The sequence below is a fragment of the Narcine bancroftii genome, chromosome 1 (assembly GCF_036971445.1).
Source record: "Narcine bancroftii isolate sNarBan1 chromosome 1, sNarBan1.hap1, whole genome shotgun sequence".
NCBI lineage: Eukaryota > Metazoa > Chordata > Chondrichthyes > Torpediniformes > Narcinidae > Narcine > Narcine bancroftii.
Window position 1 is genome coordinate 200882994 of NC_091469.1, and position 22421 is coordinate 200905414.

The 22421-nt window shown below is 37.4% G+C and overlaps 1 protein-coding gene across 3 annotated transcripts in view; it reads right to left on the minus strand.

Moving 5' to 3' along the window:
• Window positions 1-7265: 7265 nt before the first annotated feature.
• Window positions 7266-22421, minus strand: part of pbx3b (pre-B-cell leukemia homeobox 3b) — a 244833-nt gene continuing 229677 nt past the window's right edge. Inside the window, exons 7-10 of one of the 3 annotated variants that reach the window (XM_069888197.1) lie at window positions 15628-15793; window positions 14980-15092; window positions 13818-13907; window positions 7266-8869 (exon numbers count right to left, since the gene is read on the minus strand). In XM_069888197.1, the coding sequence (XP_069744298.1) occupies window positions 8777-8869; window positions 13818-13907; window positions 14980-15092; window positions 15628-15793 (462 nt within the window). In that variant the 3' untranslated portion in view covers window positions 7266-8776. Of the gene's footprint in view, window positions 8870-13756; window positions 13908-14979; window positions 15093-15627; window positions 15794-22421 lie in introns of all 3 variants that reach the window. The other 2 variants (XM_069888200.1, XM_069888201.1) reach the window with 2 other exon arrangements.

Consider the following 22421-nt stretch of genomic DNA (forward strand, 5'->3'; position numbering starts at 1 on the left):
TGGTAGCAGTGTGAAGAGGGCATAGCCTGGGTGGAGAGGGTCCTTGAGGACAGAGGCTGCTTTCTTAAAACACTGCCCCTTGTAGATGTCCTCGATGGAGTGGAGTCTAAATCCCATGATGGTGCTGGCTGAGTTCACAAATCTCTATAGTTTATTTTTCCATCCCTTCTGTCCCTTTCTTCTCCTTCTTCCTACTCCCCCTTGCCCTCCTCCTCTCCTCTGCTTTTCCACCCTCTCTGCTCTCTCTTCCTCCCTCTACTCACTCCTTTCCCCCACAGCAGAAAACTGCTGCCATAGCTGGACATTAGCCAGAAGTCCGACTTTGTGATTATACAAGGGAAGACAGAATCTAGATGCAGATACAACAGGCATGATGAGCCAAATGGCCTCTTCCTAATCATTGAGGAAACATCCTCCCTAAAAGCCTGTCCTGTGTAAAGAACAAAGCACTCTCTACACTTGCTGTAGAGTGTGTGGGATGTCTAACTGGACTGCTCATAAAACAAACAATAGACAATAGACAATAGGAGCTGGAGTAGGCCCTTCTGCCCGTTGAGCCAGCACCGCCATTTTACAGATCATGGCTGATCACTACCATCAGTACCCCTTTCCAGCCTTATCCCCATAACCCTTAACTCCTCATCACTGTACCTTGGTATTTGACACAAACTTGAACTTAATGTCTGGTTGTATTTTAAACAACTTTGATTTTACTGCCTTTTCCTCAATGCATTGCTCCAAATATTTATTGCTTATATAATCTCAACTAACATTTGTAAACGTGCATCGCCATACACTAGAATTGAAAAAGTCCAGAACACAAAGACTTGAATGAGGTCAAATTTACCTTGCATCTCCCCTTTTCACGTGAACAACTTGTTTTACTGTCCCACCTCCAAAGCACACTGCAAACCAATACTTACAAGCTGCTGAGAGCACTAAAGCTGTTTTGAGCCAGAGTGTGAAGTCATTTTGGAATAAACCACTTTACAAGCCATCAGTAGAAACTGCAGTGTCAAGGGTTATACAGATGGAATTTTATCTTTCAGCTCCGACTGAACTCCCCACAGAAGCTGCCCATGGAGACGGGGGCAGGTTATGTTGCTATTATAATGTCAGCATTGCCCCTTCTTTGCTTTTGCCCTCTTTTCTCCAGTGACCTGAATGTCCACTGAAATTATCTTTAATTATTGAGAGACTTCAAGATCAAGGACCAAGCAGAACAGTCAAAGTTCAACAGCTGAGCAAGAAAGGAAAACATTCAGCTTTACAGAAAATCTATGCTGATTGCCAAACAGCTATAAAGAAGGAACCATTAAAACGAGATCGTTTCCAGAGGGACAGATCAAGGAGAGCTGAACTAATCCCAAATGCAAAACAGGAAGAGTTAAGGTGCAGGTGATCACAAGCATGGAAACGGCTTTGGCTAATTATGACCTAATTAAGTAAATTGCACTGTTTAAACATTGCTGTGTTGTAAAAGAATGCCAGACAACATGTTAGCACATTGAAGATGTTACTTTAAAAAAACAATAAGGATCTGTTTCATGTTAAAGTGGAGGCCTTGGAAGATATCAGCTTCAAAAAAATGACCAAGGTCTGTGGGCAGAACTGCTCAACACTTCAAACATTGCTACTGATAGTCATGCATCCTAGAAACCATCGAGTTCATGCCAATCATTGAGTGCTAACCCAATTTGCCAGCATATGGTCTCTTGCCTTCCATGGATTGGTCATTTGTCTGCTTGTCGTGACCCTTTGTAAATGCCGTGAAAGTAGTCACCGACACTACCTCTTCCTTAATTTAGTTTCTTCAGAAAAGTGCTTTGTGAAGTTGTGCTCTCACGTTTTCCCCATTGATGATTTAATCCTTGTTAATCAGCACTGGGCAGAAAGTAGGTTTGAGATAAATACACAAGATTCAGTCATAAGATAAAATACATTAAAAAAATGAAAAAGAACATTTATTGTTTTAAAAATGTGACATTTTCTTCACCATGGATCAGAGGGATTTAACATTGCCCAAATATAATTAATTTTCAGACTCAGAGAGGTTGTTCAGCAGTAAGCAGAGAGTAAAATCTCAGCTCACTCAACAAGGCTTAATTTTCCCCAAGCAGCAAGAACCCATGACTCCAAATAACTGTGTTAATCATACAGCTAGCTGGTTCTAGCCTCAAAACATCTGAACTTTGTGTTTATGTCCTCTACATTACTGCCAGTCTCGTGGTGGGACAACAGAGACAACAGAGAAGATCCAAACCATGGCTGTAAAAATGGCCTCAAAATCCTTTTGCCTCCTGGGGCAAAGTAGAAGGACTGGAAGTTTGATCTAATTCATGAGGCCCTTTCTAAATTGGTAAATGTAGCTGAATGATGCAGCCAGTTGATTTTTTGCATCGTGATCCACAATCAAAGTGAACTAGCATGCGACGGTGAAGGGAACTTTGTGAGAGTTGCATTAAGGAACATTAGTGAGGGTGGGAGGGAGTGGTGGCACCTCATTGGGTAATTTTCAAGGCTGTTATTGGATGTAGACTTCAATTCCATCTCACACCTTGAGGAGCCACAGGTTCATTTGTCATGGACATTATAAGGAGTGAAATAGCCATATATAGAGAGTGAAAGATCAGTGATCTTCCTTTCAGTACAAGAAGCAATCAAAGAACTGCTATAGATCATGCCCACACCTATGTCCCCATATATTATCTAGGAGCACTCTCTTGGCATGGGAAGGGGGTGGGAGATGTTGAATTTACTGCCTTAGGGAACAACCTTAAACATCAATAAGGCATATTTCAACCTATCGGTGACTATGTTAATAGGCCCATTCTGCGATAAACGATTTGGCGGTTGTTTAATTTGCTTTAAAGTTTATCAGTCTAGTGAGACTGCAGCTATTTGTCACAATCTAAATATAAACAGTAATTAATAGCAACCGGATAGACACTCCATAACTATAATTTAGAAAAAGACATGATTTGCAAGTTGTCAGTAAAATACCATCTAACATTATGTGGCAAGTGGATATAGAAATGCCTCTTCTTTTCTGAGAAATTGGTAAAAGGATAATTTCAGTTCCACTGCTTATGGAAAGGCTGTTTGAAGAAAAAGCCTGAAGGATGAAATTTGTATTATTTGCAGCATTACTTTTATCCAAGAGAAGGCCAAATTGCACTTGTAATTCAACGGGATCCACATCTTTAATATTATAAAGGAGCAAAGTTAAAGAACACTAATGATGCCCATTGGGTCAGGGCATGCAAGTGGAGCCCAAAGGTTGCTGATGGCCTCTCAATGAACCTCATCAGCTTTTGACAGGTTCTTGCCGGTGGCCACCAGAGATGTGATCATGAAGAGTGACGCCTGTGTTTTCATTAGGCTACCTCTGCCTCAGCCAATGGTGCTTTACTCCAAAGAGCTTACATTTTGAAGTAGTATTTTCTTTGATTTATAGTGTAAGCAATGGAAGTATAGTCCTGACAGCCTGCCATCAATACTTTCAGATTTCTTTTCAATCTTGCATTCCACTGTCAGAATGGCTTGGAGCTTTTCAGTTTGGTAATAGTAATTACTGTAGCATTTCATTGCCAACCAATATATTAAAGTACTTCTTATGACTGGATTGGTTTTTTAAAAAAGTTGGTTGCTAGCTGTTACGATATAATTTGGATTAAATTAAAATAAACTTCAGAAAGCCTACACATTCATTTTGCAATGACTCAGAAACAGATATTAAATCTCAGGGCCCACAGAATCATTGTCCATGAAGACTTGCTCAGTTTAAATATACCAGGAAATGGAAATATCCATCTCGGCTCTCTTAACCAAAAGTAATATTCTTAGACTGTTGCAGGATCAAGGATCAAATTCAAATGGCAATAAAGACTGTCCTCCCCAGGAATAATCTCAGTTAACAGCTGCCTGCAGTTTGAATATGCGTTTTTAAAAAGAAATTAAATTCTTAACATACAAACCTCAGATATTATTCATTGCATCTCGTTCTTTCTAAACAAAAATAAACAGAATTCAAGACTTATGAACCAAGTAATGCAATGCATCATTCCATGTGTAATTATGAGGACAGAGAGGTGATATTGTTTTTAAATATACAGTACTGACAGACACATGGTGTCAATCTGTTTCATAACAGCTGCATAAGTACATTCAGTACAGGCCACCTTGACCTATAATGGGAAGCACAGATCAGTGATTTCTAAGTTTATCCAATTTGCCAAGATAGTTTTAAATGTAACATTGCAGGAGCAGAATCGTTCAGCTCTTAAGTTGCTCCGCCATTCAGCATGTTCATGTTTACAAGGTATGGAAGCCCAAAGTCCAGCACCTCTTTGTTCAAGAACAGTTTTCCCCCCCCCCCCCCCCCAACAGCTGTCAACCTCTTGAACCTCCCCTTGTTAAATTAATTCTGTTCCTCTACAGATGTTCATCTGAAGATCTTGAAGAATAGTTGCACTCTGGAACTTACCGCACATATGGAAACATTCAGTTAGGGGTTTCAAAGTGAGGAAAATCATTTGCAAGGCGGCAATGGAATGGAATGAGATGAGTGCTCATTATAATACACGCAAGTACAATATGCAGATGCACCGACATTCTTACTTGCAGCAGTCACACGGGTACATCAAAAAACACCATGAGACTGAATGGATTTCTGCACAAGATACCACCATTGATTCAATGGGGCAACTGACCTCTACCAATTCTGCCATGATTCATGATTCTTCAGTAAGTGGGTGCTGAGGACACCTCAGTTCCTCAGGCCATGATTTCAGACTTTCTGTCTTGCCTGATCAACTCATGGCCTGGTGGGTTAATCAGAGCATGAGCTACTATTTAGATCTTTTACTTGTAATTTACAGGTGGTAAATTAGCCAGTTTCAAAATGTGAATTCATGGAATGGGTGAGTGGTTCCAAACAATAGGCACATTGTTCTCATGTCACTTTAAATAGCTGCAAACCACAGGAACCTTTCCTCATTGTGGATTCTTAACATTTTATAAAATATATGTTGCCATTTACTTGTTTTAAGAACAAGTAATAATAATCAAAAAGTAGCAATTATTAATTGTGCCAATTGTTGCTGACACTCTTGCATTTGCTCATTATGTTAATGACTAGTTTATATACATTGCTCAAGTATTTCAAAATGTTACACTAGGGGGAACAGCCAACGTAGATGTGCACATATCACCAATCTTAGAACATATGAATACAGGACATTAGAAAGAGAAGCAGAGATAAGTCTTGATGAAGGGTTCCGGCCCAACATCTTGACCGTTTTTTACCTTCCACTTATGTTGCTCGACCTCTGTGCGAGAGAGAGATAGAGAGAGAGAGAGATACTCTAGCTATTACCGTCAGCAGGGGTCATGAAACAGAATTGTCAGAATGAAGGTAATTCAGTAAAAGGAGAGGGAGGTTAACAAAAGTTTGCATCCAGAGAGGGTGGTTTCTGGAATTCACTCCCTGAATGGGGAGATGGAAGTCCTCACACTTAATGAAGTTTAACCTACAGGGATGCCAACTCAAGTCAGGGTGAGTGGTTGGGGTTAGATAGGCTACGCAGCCTCAGTCTGCTCTGTTAATTTCTTTGTTTCAACAAGTTCCATGGCTCCAGTACAATTTCCCCAGGTGTATTAGGCTGAAAACCTGCTGTGTGCTTTTGTGATAACTTCAGTATTTGTATACCCAAGTTATAAAACCATATCTGAGATAGGCAAACAGTCTAATCCTACCAGATCTGGTCGTTTATAGATGATGTTCCAACTCGTTAAATATAGAACAGAGTCCTGCAAAATAGGTCTTATTATTTAACTTTTAGAGCTAGAAATTTGTATCCAAGGAATTGAGACAGGGAGTGGTACTGAACATTGCAATGTGTGTTTTTAACATCCACAGGAAATTTGCTGAGCAGACAGGTCAACCAGGGAGCAATTTGATTTGACACCAGCAAGGGGTTATCAAGAGACTTAATGAATGAGCATAGGCATTTGGCAGATGGAGTATAATGTGGGAAAATGTGAAGTTTCCCATTTTGGTAGGATTACTGTTGTTTAATTGGAGATACACCTCAACAAGCTGCTGTACAAAGGGATCTCAGTATCCTCTGTGTGAAGCAAAATGAATTCTCATGTAGGTAATTGGAAAGCCAAATGGATTGCTGGCCTTATACTGCAAGGATGAGAAAATACAATGATATGGAAGTCTTATTGCAACTTCACAGGGCATTAATCAGAGTATAATAAGATAGATTTGTTTTCATTTTTTAAAATAGAGGGAAATAGTGGCATTTGAAGCATCTTAGGGATTCACCAGGTTAATGTATGTAATGAAGGGATTAATTTAAAAGGTTATACCTATAGGTAATCTCATTGAAACAAAATTTCCAAGATATCTTGACAAGGGAGATGTTGTACAGAATCTAAATATGGGAGAAATTTCCAACTACATTCGTCAGAGATGAGAAGTAATTTTTGATTTCAAAACTTTCCTAATTTTTGAAAATTTCCAAGAGCCATGGAGGATAAGTGATTGAATCTTGTCAAGGGAGACATTTTTGAATTATTTGGCAGTCAAAAGCTCTGATGAACAGGCAGGCAAATAAAGTGAAGAAATGATGGAGTATGTTGACAGGCCATCTGGCTTCTTCCTGCTCCTAATTATGTTCTTCTGCAGACCTGGTGCAAAAGGCACACTGAAATAAATTTAATTCTAACTTTGGACTTTTAAAATAATGTCATATCATTTATAATTGAAAATAATTGGCTCCCTTTCACATGAAGCTTAGTGGTTCAAAGTAGTTGGTTTTGTAATCAGTCATTAGATAATTCAGAACATTAAAGTCATCACCAACTCAATGCAAGACTGTGGGCTCTGTATAAGTTAGGAAAGTAATAACAGTCTAATTTGGTGCAAGTAAGTGACAATCAACATCTGCCACTTAAAACATAGCCAAATTTGGGATGTGAATTGTTTTATTTATCTATTAATTCCTGTATCACTAATCTCAAGACACAAGTCATTGAGATATACGGAGCACATATGAAATAATAACAATGTTCCATTCATTCCATTATTTACATTAATCATTCAACAGGCCCACCTCATTCTTCATCGGTCCCTACTGCAATTCATATTCAAAATCCACTCCAAGTTTAGCTCGCAAGTTGTGGTAGACTTCTCCTCTGAATAGATCCAGTTACTTTCCCCTCAAAGCTCAAATAAAAAGCATGAGATTGTTGCATCATGAAAGCAAAAAATTTTATTTAAGATTTCAACTACATTTAACTACCACAAGGAAGACTTCTCAATCCAGGGTGTAGTCCAGTCAGAAAGTAACACGAAACATTATATCACTGCCACAAATTATTTCCATGACTCAAATCAGTTTCAGAATTGCATACAATACAAAAAAGGGAAAAAGGAGGGGCCCCCGTTACACAGGGTGAAATATACAGTACTGAATTTCATATGCATTACAACTTTTTTTTTTGCATGGTTTAGTAATGACATGACCAACATTCAAAATGATCATCAGTATTTACAACAGTTGTACTGTTTGTGTTTAAGATGAGAAACCTTGCACTTTAGGATTATCTTTTTAAAAGAAGTTGCTAGAGCAACCCTAATTTCTTAAAAGATACAATGTACATTAGATTACATGAAAAGAAATAAAGAGTTAATTACAAGATGCAAAAAAAAGTAAGAAAGACAAACTACTGTGTGAATATTGTTCAGAGGTAGTAAGTGAGCACTCTAAGCTACAGAACATGTTGAAATTCTATTGGTTCATATGAGTTTGCATGAGGTAATAAAGCTGTGTCTTGATTGGTGAGATGTATAAATACTCTTTACCTACATTATTTACAACACTCCATGTGAACCTTGCCATTTCCTGCCATAGATCTGTTGAAGTAGCAAATCTGAAAAAGTACAAACGCTGCACCCAGCTAGTACTGTAAAACCCAGGCTTCAGCTTGCAAAATTCAGAAGCCAAGCATTACCAAGTCTGGCAGTTAGTGAGTTAAAAAAAAAGGAACAAATGTAAATAGCACTTCATTAATAAGAAGTCTGAGGAAAAACAATATCATTTCTTGGCAACCCTGTGGTTATTTATACATGGGTAATAAAACTGCTCAACCAATTTTTCCAAATGACTTTTTATTGTAGTTGTATAGTTGTAATAAAAGAAATTTGATCAAGATTCCGATATCTCCTAATATTTCATTGTTCTAAGCAAGCTATCAATTCCAGATATCTTGCTAAAATAGTCTTAAGCAGCAGTAGCAAAAGTTGAGCATTGCTAACTTAGTTAATTTATGATGTCTGACTCGGCACCAGCATTCTTGTGTCTTGCAGTCAAATTGAAACATGCATTCATACCTCAAAAGGTCAAGATGCTTCACAATAACATCTTACACATATAAATCTTCAACTCATGCTTTCACCCTTCGTGGATTTCCATTACAAAATAACGTTTTTGTTCCATTTTAAAATATCTGCTTAGTTCTTTGTCTCAACCACTGACTGACTACAGCAAGACTGTGCTATACTAGAGAATTAATGTGGAATTCCCAAGGGAACCAATCTGTTCTTCTTCCTAAATGTGAATTGTGCATGATTTACTTTTGCCACTAAAGAGCAGGGTTTTACAGTAAAGCAGCAGGTGACTGTTACAGAAAATCCACTTTTCTTCTCCTACTGGTCAGTGCTAATCAAGGCCTATTGGCTTAGGGAATGGATGTTGCTAGGAGATCAGTTAGAGGTATCAGAGTGCACACTTCCAGGTCCTTCTGTTGGTGAAGTTACAGAAGAAGGAGTGGTTGCATCTTGCCATCCTCCATTAGCCTAGAAAACACAAACAATGTGTGGCAGTTAAAATTCAGGATCATTTGGGAATACAGGAACACATTTTTGTCTTGAAATTTAGCCAGTGGTAACAAATATGTTTCCATGTATACTTGAATAGTACAATGCTACAACTAAAATTGCTATTCCTTTAGAAGTTGAAATCTACAAAACCTTCAAATATAGAATTGCAAACATTTCATTTCAATTTTAACTAATTTGGAATGATATGTTTTTAACTACTCAAATCACATGAAAAACATAAAAAGTGCATTTCTCCCCAAATGTTATGTTTTGTTTGAGGAGAATCACCTTTCAAGCTGAATTTATACGTATATAATTATCAGCAATGCCAAAACAAAATAAATGTTTTAGTAAGCACTTCAATGTAACTTTAATAATCTCCAATCAATTCTGTGGGTAAACTCCTGCAAACTCACGGCACAATGATGGAATCTGCCAGGGAGAAGTCGACAATAATTGGCATCAATGGTTTTCTACAGGGGAATTTCTCATTTCACCCATCCTGGTATGTGACAAATTCATCTTTGGCATAATCATAGTGGCAAGAATGGAAGGAAGTGGGACAAGTCATCTTGACATGGTCTTCTACACCTATCAGCTGGCTGAAGTTGTCACAGACTGAGCAGGATCCTTGCCCCATTCTGAACAGTACACAGAGGTTGCAAAAATAAAATACAATTTTAAAATTAAATGTATGAATTGAATTGTTAATTGATACATGTACCTATACAGTACAAAGCTTCAGTTTGTGTATTATTTAGGAAAATCAACCCATATTCAAGTACAGCAGGTAGTGTAATAACAGTCTTGTATTTCCTAAGTCAAAAAGAGCAGGGTAGAGTGTTACTAGGACAAAGTGCAGGTTACAGAGAAAAGTACAATTAAACAGTGTAGGGACATTATCTTTTACCATTCAAGAGTGTGATAACATGTCTTTGAATCTGGGAGTTCGTGCTTTCTCGGCCAATAGAAGGGAGTAGAAGTGAGCGTGACTGGGGTGCAATGGGTCCTTTAATACTGCTAGCTTTCTCGAGGCAGCTGGAGATATCGAGAGAGTATCGGAGGGGACATCAGTTAATTCACCTATTTTTTGGATCTTATCAAAATTTGCTTGACCATTTGTGTGTTATGATCCATTCTCTATCAGAGAAGAATGTGTGGTGCCAAGTTATATCCTTCAAAGACACTGATACTGGCCTATCCCTTTTCGAGGAAAAACCTTCCTTCAACATCCACCAATGATTCACATGAACTTTTCATGTGAACCACAACCAAATGTCCATCAAACCTTCCTATCACACTTCCATCATCTGTCGTGCCCTGCTTTTGACCTCAAGCCAACCTTGTCCCAAATCTTCCCATTTTAAGCTTCTCCGACACTTCACCTTTAACACTTTATCACAAGCTCCTTAGCTCTTCAGAGTTCATCTTGTGGATCTTGAGCACAGTATTTTCTTATGACTCTGAGAAATTCATGTTCTACAGCTGATTTAACATGCAACTTGCATCATCTCAGAGTTCTCTGGCCAATTGCCTACATACTGAATTCTCAATCTGAGGGCATGCTATTTGACAGGACTGCCACAGGTGGATCTAACCTGGATCACTCTGCCATACACCTGCATGATTACTAAGTAGCACTGCAACAGTGACACAAATTTAAAATAGAGTAAGCGGCGGAAGAAACGTCTTTTATGGCAAGGGCAAAGCATTGCTTTTCATGGATTTAATTCAATAAGTAATATCCATGTAAATTCAATGCTGATTGGGCTGGGTGGCCAGAGGTGGACGAGTTCAACTAACTGTCAAGGCAAGAGTTCAGTTAAGGGGCCCAGATACAACTGCAGTGCTTACACCTCGATCCATTAGTGTGCATTCCATCTGTGAAACACATCAATTTCAAACTAAAAGGCTCATTTTTCTTACATTTTAATTTTCTCTTCATCTGTACTACTCTCCTCTGTGCACCTTCACTAGTCGGAAGAGCATGGAGATTTTACCTATTGACTAAGTGGGTCTGAGCACTCATCATACAGGCAATCACTTACAGCTCTAAGCTCACATAAATTCAAATTACAGAAAGGATCTTTCATTTCTATTCCTTGCTCTCTTTACTTTCATGGTGTGTCCCCCCCCCCCCCCACTAAAATATACTTTGCATGATCTAGACACAAATTTATCTAATGCAAATTTCTCACATAAAGAAAATTTATTAGACACAAAATGAGATCTACTTTGAAGGGCCAGAGTTTATTTTTTCTAGAGGAAGCCCAGTTTTGCTAAGTGGCGATAACCGTCACTAGTAAATTTTTTCTTCCACTAGCGCAAGTGTTCAGAATCAAAGGTAGCCTGATGATCGGGGTGACAAGATGAAAGGTGAATCCTGGGAAGCTGAGACACTGTTCTGTGGAGCTCATTAGGAAAATCTTGCTAGTGTTTAGAATACTGACTAGCAAAATCGAAAAATCCATGAGCAATCTGCTGGGCAGCCAGTATTAAATTCAAGCACTGATTATAACTGCTGTCAGACTCAATCTCCTGAAAAGTGCTCACATTCTGCAGACAACATTATTTAGATTTAGGAAAGAACGCTGCTCAGAATGCCCTGATTTTAAAATTTTCTCAAGATTCTGAATCATCTATCCACTAGTTTTAACTCTTTAAGGCTCATTCCATTCAAACTGAACTTACACGGCATCAAACAGGAAATCATTTCTGCTGACATAAGGGGAACTGGCAGAAACAAGACAAATATCAAAAGCAGTCTCTTGCAAATAAAACCAAGTTAATCTGCTTTGCACAAATTGATAATCCATTCCATTCTGTGAATACCTGCTAACTGAAAGATTTTCTTGGCAAAAACATGTTGAAAATCGAAAGCTGTACTTACTGGATTAAGCTATGAAAAACCACATGGTCAAATAACACAAAACCACTCATACAACTGCAATTACAGAATTCATAACGTGCCTGTTACTTCAACAGCAGCATGTTACACACGGAACAAAAATTATTCACAATGAAAAATCTTGTGTCATAATTAAAACCAAATAAACAATCCAGCAGACATTTTCTGTAAGTTCTTGAAAGGGAATGAATATTTATTCTTTCAAAGGAAAAGATCATTTTAAATCTTAAAGCTGTATTATTAAATCATTCAAATGCAGATCTCCAGCTAGAACAAGAAAAAAAGCAAGAAAAAAAGAGGTCAGCAATGTAAGGCATGTTTGTATTATAAAGCAGTAAATGGTCTGATTTTGGTGGGAATATAAAGTAGTGTCTCACACAAAGTTAACACCTAGAGCATCAGGATATGTTATATGGGATTATATGGGTTGAGGCACTTGGTCTTTATTATATGATTAGAAAGCATCTTCCTATTTTCTTTGAGTGTTCACAGTTCAACCGATAACTAAAAATTTAAGTTGGCACTTACAGGGTGCCAGTTACTGTTGACAAATATTTATTCACTTTGCTTCAAGGCCTCATTTCAACATGTACACATGCAGTTTGCCAGTAGCAGGGGTAAGCAGAAGATGGACATCTCTGGTCCTCGTGCAGTAGTCTGCTATGTTGATCTCATTAAATGCAAATTAAATGTGAATTTTGAATTTGATGGCACTCCTGTATTCCTACAAAAACCGCTGGTACTCCTTACATTTGCATCAGGAATGAGAGATACATGAAATGAGTTCTCCTAATGTCTTGGCCTGTAGAGGCAATTGTTGAAATCAATGTCTGATCAAATTTCTGCTGTGGCAGACAGCTTGTCGCTACATATTTTTATGTCAGTCAGGAAGAGGGAAGGTGCAGGCCTCGTGAATTGAGGAACATTGAGTGGAAGTGACGGGGCAGCCCTTTCTGTAGGGGCCAACGTGAGCCACATTGACTTTGAGTGCTTGCGGCGAAGACTAGCCTTTGCTCAAGCTTCCCCTCGCCAAACATCAGCAGCAAAAAAAGGTTAGCGTATGCTGATAATGGCTTACTTACAATGTGGCTAATTTCCAAAGCTATCCGTCTGCATTACTAAACAACTATAACCTATACCAGTCATGCATGCTGTCAATATTTTTTTTAATTTTTCAATGTATGAAAGAGGTAGCAATCTTTTACCCAACCTTGTATATACTGAGTATATTAACATGCAGTTATATTTTCCTCCAGGGAAATATTTTTATATCAGCATTTCTAAATTAAACATGTATAGCTTAACCTGCACCTTTGTATTTTGCCAAATCTGTAGGCTTACTGGCAAATACATTACACATTGCGTCTAGAGTAGCAATGAAGACAATCCAATTAATCAGAAGGACAGTGCTTAAAGAATAATTTAGTTATTGTTATCAAAATTTTGGACATTAGTTATGTATGTTAGCTCTATGATCCTTGTGGTGTCCAAATTTATTCTAATTTTGGAAGATGTTATTGCATATATTAATAGGGTCCTGCAGGGACAGCTGTCAAACTATATCGCTTCCATTTAAAAAATAATAAAAATCTCAACGTCCATACTATACCAGAATGGTATAATGCACTACACTATCATATGACACCTTATCAAGACTCATCAACGAAGATGGAATTTATGACTTCAAAATGCTCCAGGCAAGGACAATTTTACATTCCATCTTCTAACCACAGTATGTTGGCAATGACATATCCCACACATTGGATTTAAAGTAATAAGACAAAAGATCTCCATTTTTATCTCTATTTTACATGCAATTCATTTCTTATACAAAGTAAATTTTCTTACATAGCCATAAATTCTTTACATAGGCATTCCATGTATGGTGCTTTTTTTCTGGATAACGTAACCCTCTCTGCCATCAAAAGCTGAATCAAGAAACTATAATGGCTTACACTGGCAAGGCTTTAGTTTTTCTTTTTCTTCTATGGACACAGAAATAAAAGTGTTCCTTACGCTCAAACTGTGTGGACTGTACAGTGAATTCCCTCCAAGACCATCACTGTATCCGCCCGTCTGATTGATAACATGACGCAGGGAATCCACCTGAAGCAAACACAAACAAAAAGGAACATGTCAGAGCTGATGCGAAGGAGCTTGCAGGAAATGATCTAGTAGATTGAGATGTGTAAGCTTGCCATCCTGCTTTCGTTAAAGGAAGATTTATCATCTTATTTTAAATGCTTTTAAGATGGCACCCAGTGTGTTAAAATTGGTTTTATTTTGCAAATGATGCCAATCTAAAGCTTACCACACTGAATTCTGCAGATTTTTGCCATAGGGTTTCTAGAATTTTTTTGTACCCGATAAATAAATTACAGGCAAAGGTTGTCTGCAGCCAGTCAGCATGCTGTCTGTCAGTAACCATTTAATGGATCACCCTTAACAAGAACTGCAGTCATTTACTGGACACTTTTTACAGAAATGATTACATTGAGAATGACAAACAGTGAAAAACTACACTGTTTGCTTGTGATACAACCAACCACTTTTATAAACATGTTATTCAAATATTAGTACTGGACTCATGTCATTTACTTAAGTACCATATCAGTAACAATTTAACTTATAAAACAATAGTCATTTTGCATTTGGAATGCTGCCTTTCTCTCCATCTAAAATGGGCAAAACGGGAAAAAGCCTCAACACTTTCCAAAACAATTAGGCATTTTAATGAGTGTGAATTCCACCCCCCCCCCCCCCCCGCCAGACGTGTGATATTTTGGTAAACAAAATCATTCTAGCCCCTAGAATAATTCATACCTTGAAAGAAAGGAACAGGAATAAAAAAAAACACAAAGCATGAAAATAACGAGAGGAAAGTTGTGAATGAATATGGCAGAAGCTTACATCAATCACCAAATTGTCCAGTTTCCCACCCAACCCAGACTGCTCAAGCCAGAGCCGACTGCATTCACATAGTTTTAAAAATAAGACATGGAACATCACAAATAACGGACTCAAACAATAATGATAATATCAAAGCAGCGAATGGATAATTTAATTTATCTGTACTTTAGGTACAGAATATTTAAAGGGCTATAGGTCAGAGTAAGGCAGTTTTACTGTCTAAGCCCTACCCTGCTTCCTAGGCCCTGGTATTGGCCATTCTTCCTACCTGTGACTGCACATTGGCTCCGACTTGGGACCCTTGGTAAGAATCCCCATTCAGATTCTGCATGTTCATGAACATGTCCCCAGAATTTGGTAGGTTAAAAGAACCAGAAGAACCTGGAAAGGAAAGAGTCAGGCACCTGAATCACAGAGGGCTTTAATTCTCTCCCCAAAGTTCTCAAAAGAAAGAGCACACAAGGGAGAAACAGAAATAAAGAAACAGATAGAAAAGAAACAACAGCCTTTCCACCACATGAAAAGCATTAAGAAAACTGTCCAGATTCTTAGAGAACGAGGAGTGCCTTTTTAAAACCTCTGTTCTGTCAAATAATGATCTGCAAAGCACAAACCAGTGAATTCTGAAGTATGGATGCTGTATCTTTTCTTTGAGACACACCAAGGAAGCATCATGGAACTTACCTTATTGGAAAATGACAAATTATTGTTTTCAGAATCACTGAAAAGTTTCTCATTTGTATGTCTAAAGTTGGGGCTTGCAACATGGCAACCATGGTTGTTTTAAAACATAAATTGTAACATGATTTTAACAATCCTTTCCTGAAAGAAGCTTTTGTTCTGATAAAATTATGCTGCCTTATGGCAAATCGAAATAGCTCAATTTTGCATCATGTTGTGGAACCTTGGCACTTACCGGACGTGGGTGTAGTGGGCGAGTTTGCTTGGCTGTTTTGAACGGCAGCTGCCACAGCATGTGCAGCATTTACAGCAGTTTTTGCAGCATACAAGTTAGCTTCTTCTTGGAACTTTCCAATATTCTTCTTGTACCTGATTCGTTTATTGCCAAACCAGTTTGATACCTGAGGAATGGAGAAAACCAAGTGTCAAAAGCACTGCCAAGTACTCAAAGGTATTATTGCTTGTGCATGTCATGCCTGGGTCCATCATAATTGCAATTTCTACTTTTTCCAGTGGGTATCTCAACTAATTAAGCAATAATCACAGATAGGTTGCAAGTTATTAGGAATTGGAGCATGACATTAATCTGTCTGTCTGTCTCTCGGCGGAACAGATACTCAAGGGTTTAAACATCTACCATGACATTCATTTTCAAGTTTACCGATGTGATTACATTGGAAAAAAAAATCCAAAAACACACCAAAACATTAATAATAAAGAAGTAATTGTTGGTGCATTAAACACCACCTGCCAATCAAAAATAGTCACCTAGCTGGATACAACGTGCATTCTTTCCTTTGAGAACTGGTAAGATGAGAAGCTTAGAAATGCCATTGTTCTTTGTTTCTGGTCTGGAACAACCTGGCAGTGCTACAATTTAAATCATGTTCAGTTAGATGAAAATGAATAGAGTGATGTAAATCAATAATAAATGAACCAGTGTTTTGTATTCTCCCTTTGAACATAGAAAGATCAGGATCTGTGTAGCCTGGGCTAATCCACATCCATTAACCTGTGCAGAGATCCTTATAAATTGGTTAGTAATCATTTGTACTCTGGCCAAAGGAGGAAAAGCTGGGATGATGCTGCATTCATTATTTTCAAAGGACAAAACACAGCAAGAGAACAATTGAATTTTCAGCATGTTCTGAAAAAAATGCTGTGGATGTTACATAGTATTCACTGCACTTTGCAAACTATAGTTCAGTAACAAGTACCAGGGACAGAATCGGAAGACAGTAACCCAGTTATAAACTGCTAGAACTAAGGTTAAATGATTGAGCAAATGAACTCCAAAGACAGAGTGCAGACCTTAATGTGCACCCACAAGCTGATTCATTTCCAAAATGATATTTTCTCCATGTATCTAAAATATTTTGTCTTACTATTGTTGTAATGGAATATTTCTGCAATTATTACTGAAAGTGAATCACTGACCAATGAGGAGAATAGGAGAGTAAATTGTCTTTAAGGTGTTTAAATTTCTATCTCATGACTTAAGTTAAAGACTATAGCTGAATAAATGACATTGGAAAAAAACATTAAAATCCTTTGCAATATAAGCAAGGCAAGCTAGTTTACTTTTTCTCGGGTTATGTACATCTAGAAGAGTTCGCCTCAAATTCTATTTTAAGGCTGGGGTTTAAATCAGTTAATCGGAATTAAAATAGTGCACAAAACAGATTCTGGTGATTCAGAGTTGATACCAATTTTGAGGCTGAAGCCTGCTCCAAGGGTTCAGATAATTCTGCCAATTCAGAGACAAGCTCAAGGATATTCAGTAATCACTCAAATCAAACTACTTTTTAATATGTACTTCATTCTCAATATGGTTCTGGGCAGACATCTTATTCAGCAGCAGACCAGCAAGAGGCTCAGCAGCTCAGAGAGACCCACACAGGCTGCGTGCCACTTGCGGTCTGGGGACCTGTACGGGCTGCTAGAGATTGGCTCATGGGAATCAAGCATTGGAGTCAGGATCCAAAGGGTCACAGACACTGAAGACTTCCTGAACATGTCAGAGATTTGGATCTGGAGCTTGGGTGGCCAATGAATCGAGCAGGGGTCAGTGCAGCTGCAGAGGCTGGAGCAGCACGGGAGGAAAATCCTTGGATACTCAGTGACTCTGAAGGAACTTTCCTTTGCTTCTCTTTCTCTCTTACTGTAAGGGACGCCAACCAACAATAATGGTGACTCTGTCTGCCTTGCAGGCTGAAGGCAGTTTTTGTGTAATATTACATGTTCTGTATTATTACACGACAATAAAGGAATCTTGAATCTTTGCTCATGCCAAAAATCTAATTATAGCTGAAAGATTTTACTGTTTATATTAAATTTCATATGACATGAAAATTTAAAAGTTCTTTTGCTAATTTAAAGACTGATTTAACAATAATGTTCTCAGAGAGAAATGGTTATTGCACTATAAATTGTAATGTATTATCAAGTATAGGATTTAATATTGTTTGGCCTAGTATTCCAGTGTATTGATTATATTTAGGACACATATAATCTTACAATCAGAGTGAAAAATCATTGTAATATGTAATTTCTGTGTCTCTTTTTTCTCCTTTTCCTCCCTTGCCTCTCCATCCTCTTGGGTCAACTATGACAAGAAGCAGCTTGTACATCTACCTAAATTTTGCCTCACAGAACCAGAAACCAGAAGTCCCACATGACTAATCTCTTTGGCAAAGGAGGCATCCCTTCATTGTGTAATTCAAAAGAAAAACTAATACAAAAAATTATCAGAGCATGTGAGGACATAACGACCTGTATTGCAGTCCATTGAAACTCAGAAATCTTTACTGTAGAACCATTTTTAAATCAGCAAGTTAGAAAAAAATATTATAAGCATCAAAGAATTAATATGATGCTATTTAGCTTTGGAACCATATCACAAACTAGCAGGCAGCATCAACGAATAATTAACCGGAAACATGCTACACAATCTATATGCTCACAGACCTACTGCCATAACTTTGGCATAATTATTGTCGTAATCATATTAACAGTAATTGACTATTTGATAATTAAAGTATCTATACTGTGCAAACATTCACAGATGCACAAAGATAAAAAATCAGCGACAATTCACAATGTGTAATAAATTCCAGACTGTGCACTAAAATTTTATATCTGTAGCACAGTCTAAAATACGAGGAGAGACTTTGCACGGCATTAGCTCCTTTGTAACACTCCAGTCTCTGTGCTTCTTAATCTTTAATATAAAGGCAATTAAAATTAATGACCACTCATGCAAACCACTTTGGGCAGTGTTTCCTTGACATCAGTTGTTTGATGAGTTTACCTTGAGGTTAACTAACAAGCAAGGTTTAATTGGAGCAAAGGAAAGGAGTACAATCATCTGATGTTTTTCCCTCACAACTACAAAGTAAACTGCTAGAACACCACACACTATGAAGACACTTTTCAAATATTTCTCAAAGGACAACAAAAGACAACTCAAACATTTTATCCAGATTGAAAATGTCTGGAAGAATATGATAACTGGAGATCATATAATCAATAACCTGTCAGGATGGAGGGAGCCCTATCAGCTTGCCTGTAACAGGTCATGTTTGTACTACTACTCCCATGGTAATTGTAATATTATACTGATGTCTGCACATTTCTGCTTCAAAACATTCATCAGATTTTGGCATTAATGGTAGTACAGTTTTAAACCGTCAAAGCAGATAGGATCCAAAACTACACAGACTGTTTTCTGATTGGAAGATGGAATAATAGCAGTTTAGGGCCTACATAACAAATTACTGAAAATATCTTGAAGAATTTTGTTGCTTTCTAAAAGAATTAGCTGTTTGCTTGTGTTCCTAACCTAATTTTTAATCAGCATAACCGTTTTTAGACACACGTTATTGTGGTCTCTAGTTCACTTTGTTGTAGATGGGAATATGGCAAGACAAAGATTTTAGGGTTAAAATTATAGAAGAAAATGAAATACATTTTCAGAGATAGTGTCAGTTTTACTGTTTCATTGCTTACGAGAAGTTTACAAGGAGAATTCATGAGTGTGAGATAGCTAGGGAACTAATGGCAATCAGGAAGAGTTCATTTAGAATTTGAAATTAAAAGAATGATTTATTTGGACCTTTTTAGGCAAGAACAAGAATGCCTCATTACAGGAAATAGTGTTCATATCACATACTGTTAATTGAATTTACATGCTAATTGAGGATACGGAATATTGAATCCTTACTGGATTCCCTCCCCACTCCAATATTTTCCCCTTCACCTTTAAATGCGAAGCTGATTTGACTGGATTTTATGTGGAAGAAAGAAAGGAATGGATGAGCACAAAGTGTCTGATGTTGTCTATGCATCTCTTAGCAAAACTTTTGGAAATGTTTTACATAGCAGGCTGATCAGAAAAGAATAATTCCACGAGAAAGATGCAATACATTAGAGCCAAAAACCGTTCAGTGACAAGAATCAAGGGAAACGGCTGGTGGGTGCTTTTGCGATTGGAATGTTGTTACCAATGGGGTTCCACAGAGCTTTGAAGTCAATCCTTTGCTTTCTATCTTATATATTAATAATTTAGACCCACACGTAGAAGACATAATTTATGTGGTTACAGTAAGGAGGATATATTTGGCCTTCTGAAAGATAAAGATAATTTGATCTATTTGGTAGAAAATAGGAAATAAAATTTAATCTGGACAAATATTGGATAATAAACTTTGAAAGGTACAAGATAATAGAATATACATTAAAAATAGAAAATCTTGGTAATACTCAGTGGGTTAGGCAACACCTGTAAATAGAGAATTTGTTTTATTATGGCACTACCAGCTGTAATAAGTATAGGTTGACTTGCCTGAAGAGCACAGAAAACAAAGCTTTTCAATGTATTTTGATACAGATAACAATAAACAATTTTATTCAATTCAAAAGCAAAGTTAATATCTCAGGTCAATGATCTCTCATCAGAACTGAAATAGTAAGAAATCAAGTGCATTGTAAGTTGTAGAAAGTGGAAAGGTGGAGAGAGAGCAAAGGGAATATCTCTAACAGGGTGTCAACCAAAGTTGTCCAGGTGAAACAAATGTTTACTTATATCATCCAAGAGAGGTTGATAAATGCTTATAGATAATAGCTGATCTATCTGGAGGAATGTAAACAGAGGGAGATGAATGAAGAGAGGGGTAAAACAATGCTGAAAAACATATTTCTTCCTGGAAATCAAAGAAAATGGTGAAGTTACAGCAGACCTGGCAGGATTTGTGAAAAGACAAAAATTTAATTAATGTTACAGGTGGCATTTTCTGTTTTTCTTTCCAGCATATATAGTTTTTGCTTTTCAGATAATAAGTAAAACGGGAGAATATTGAATCTTGTGGAGAAGCAATGAGACCTTGGAGTATATGTCCACAAAGGCAGCTCCAGAAGTCAAAAAGATGGTTTAAAAAAACATGCAATACTTTACTTGATTAGAAAGATATGGATTACAATAGCAGGGAGGTACACAACCATATTAATTTGGACATCTGTTTCTCAATTTGCAGAGGCATGAGGGGCTGAAAGGCTTCATTCTGTTATTTATGAACTCAGTACTTCACTAAATGACAGTGACTGAACCACCACCTGCTTCATTTCTCTGGATATCAGACTTGACTTAATAATTCTGACTTCGTAGCTGCAACGATAACAAAACTATTGGCATTGTCATTACTCAGCCAAAATGACAGCCAAAGCAGGATTTCTGCATTTGTATAGTTTAATATAGAGATCCTGAAGATACTGTCTATGTCTGCTTCCAGCAAGCACTTCTGCTAAATTACAAATAAATAAAACAGTGACATATTAATCTTAGAAATCTTGGGAAAAATACAACGGTTTCCCGAATCTAAACTGTTGGAATTTTGATTCTTCCAACACTACTTGTGTATGGAAACACAATAAACTATTGCAGTAACTTTAATTAACATAAGTAATTTTCTCTGCTGGAACAGGTGCCTAACTGTGTGCACATTTTCAGGCACTGTGACATGCAGGGAAAAATTCAGAAGGGTCCTGTTGTGTGCACAGTCTGTTAAATAAATGAAAGAAATTGAGCAAACCATGTTGGCTATCAATAGATTCAGAACTAGCAGCCTACAGCTTTCTAAAATCTTCAATGAAAGTGTTTTGGACAAAACATTTGAGAATTTTCAGATCCATACAAGTTCTGGACACAGTTTTTCTGAAAAGATTAAACTGTTTTGTTTTGCTTTGTTATGCACGAGAACTCTGTAGAAGTAAAATGGGTGTTTGGGTTAATCACGCAGCAAACCTTAAAATATAATCTGGGGATTTATATTAAACAGTAAAATTGGATCCTAGATCACTAGCACTAACCACTCAGTAGCAGTTCAAAAATTCTGTTCTACTAAAATCAGTGGAACTTTAGAAGTGAAATATAATGCCCAAGCTTTATATTTAATGTTTATGCCAAATATCAACTAATAACATCAACAGATTGGAGTCAGAACAGGTTAAGGGCAAGAGATTTCCTTCTATAATTAGTGAACCAGAGCACACATCACAATCTGACAGCTTCATGATTACATTTAGATTTCTTTTAAAAAACAGATTCAAATTTAGTTGATGGGACTTGAAATCGCATTATGGATTATTAATCTCGGCCTCTTAAACATAACAGTCTGGTATAACTTTTATGTACAGTGTGATTCTGCAATATTAAAGTGCTCATTCTTTCACCAGTAAAATTTGTCAATTTATAGACATCAGTGACCTAAATACAACCTGACTAAAAGCCTCAAATCAGACATTGTGGCCATTTAACTCAGATTTATTCCCTTAGTCATTGGGAAGGTCCAAGAATATAGGAAAATAGGGCTTTACTGACACTCGCAAATCCACAATTCCTTTCAAAATTATTTTTTATGCTGAGAGCTATTTGATCACTGCAATTCTGTACTGGTACTGGCAATTAAACTTGCAGAGAAGCTTGCAATGTTCACTTCAACTTTTTGTCACTGCCATCTTTTCACTGGGCTTCAG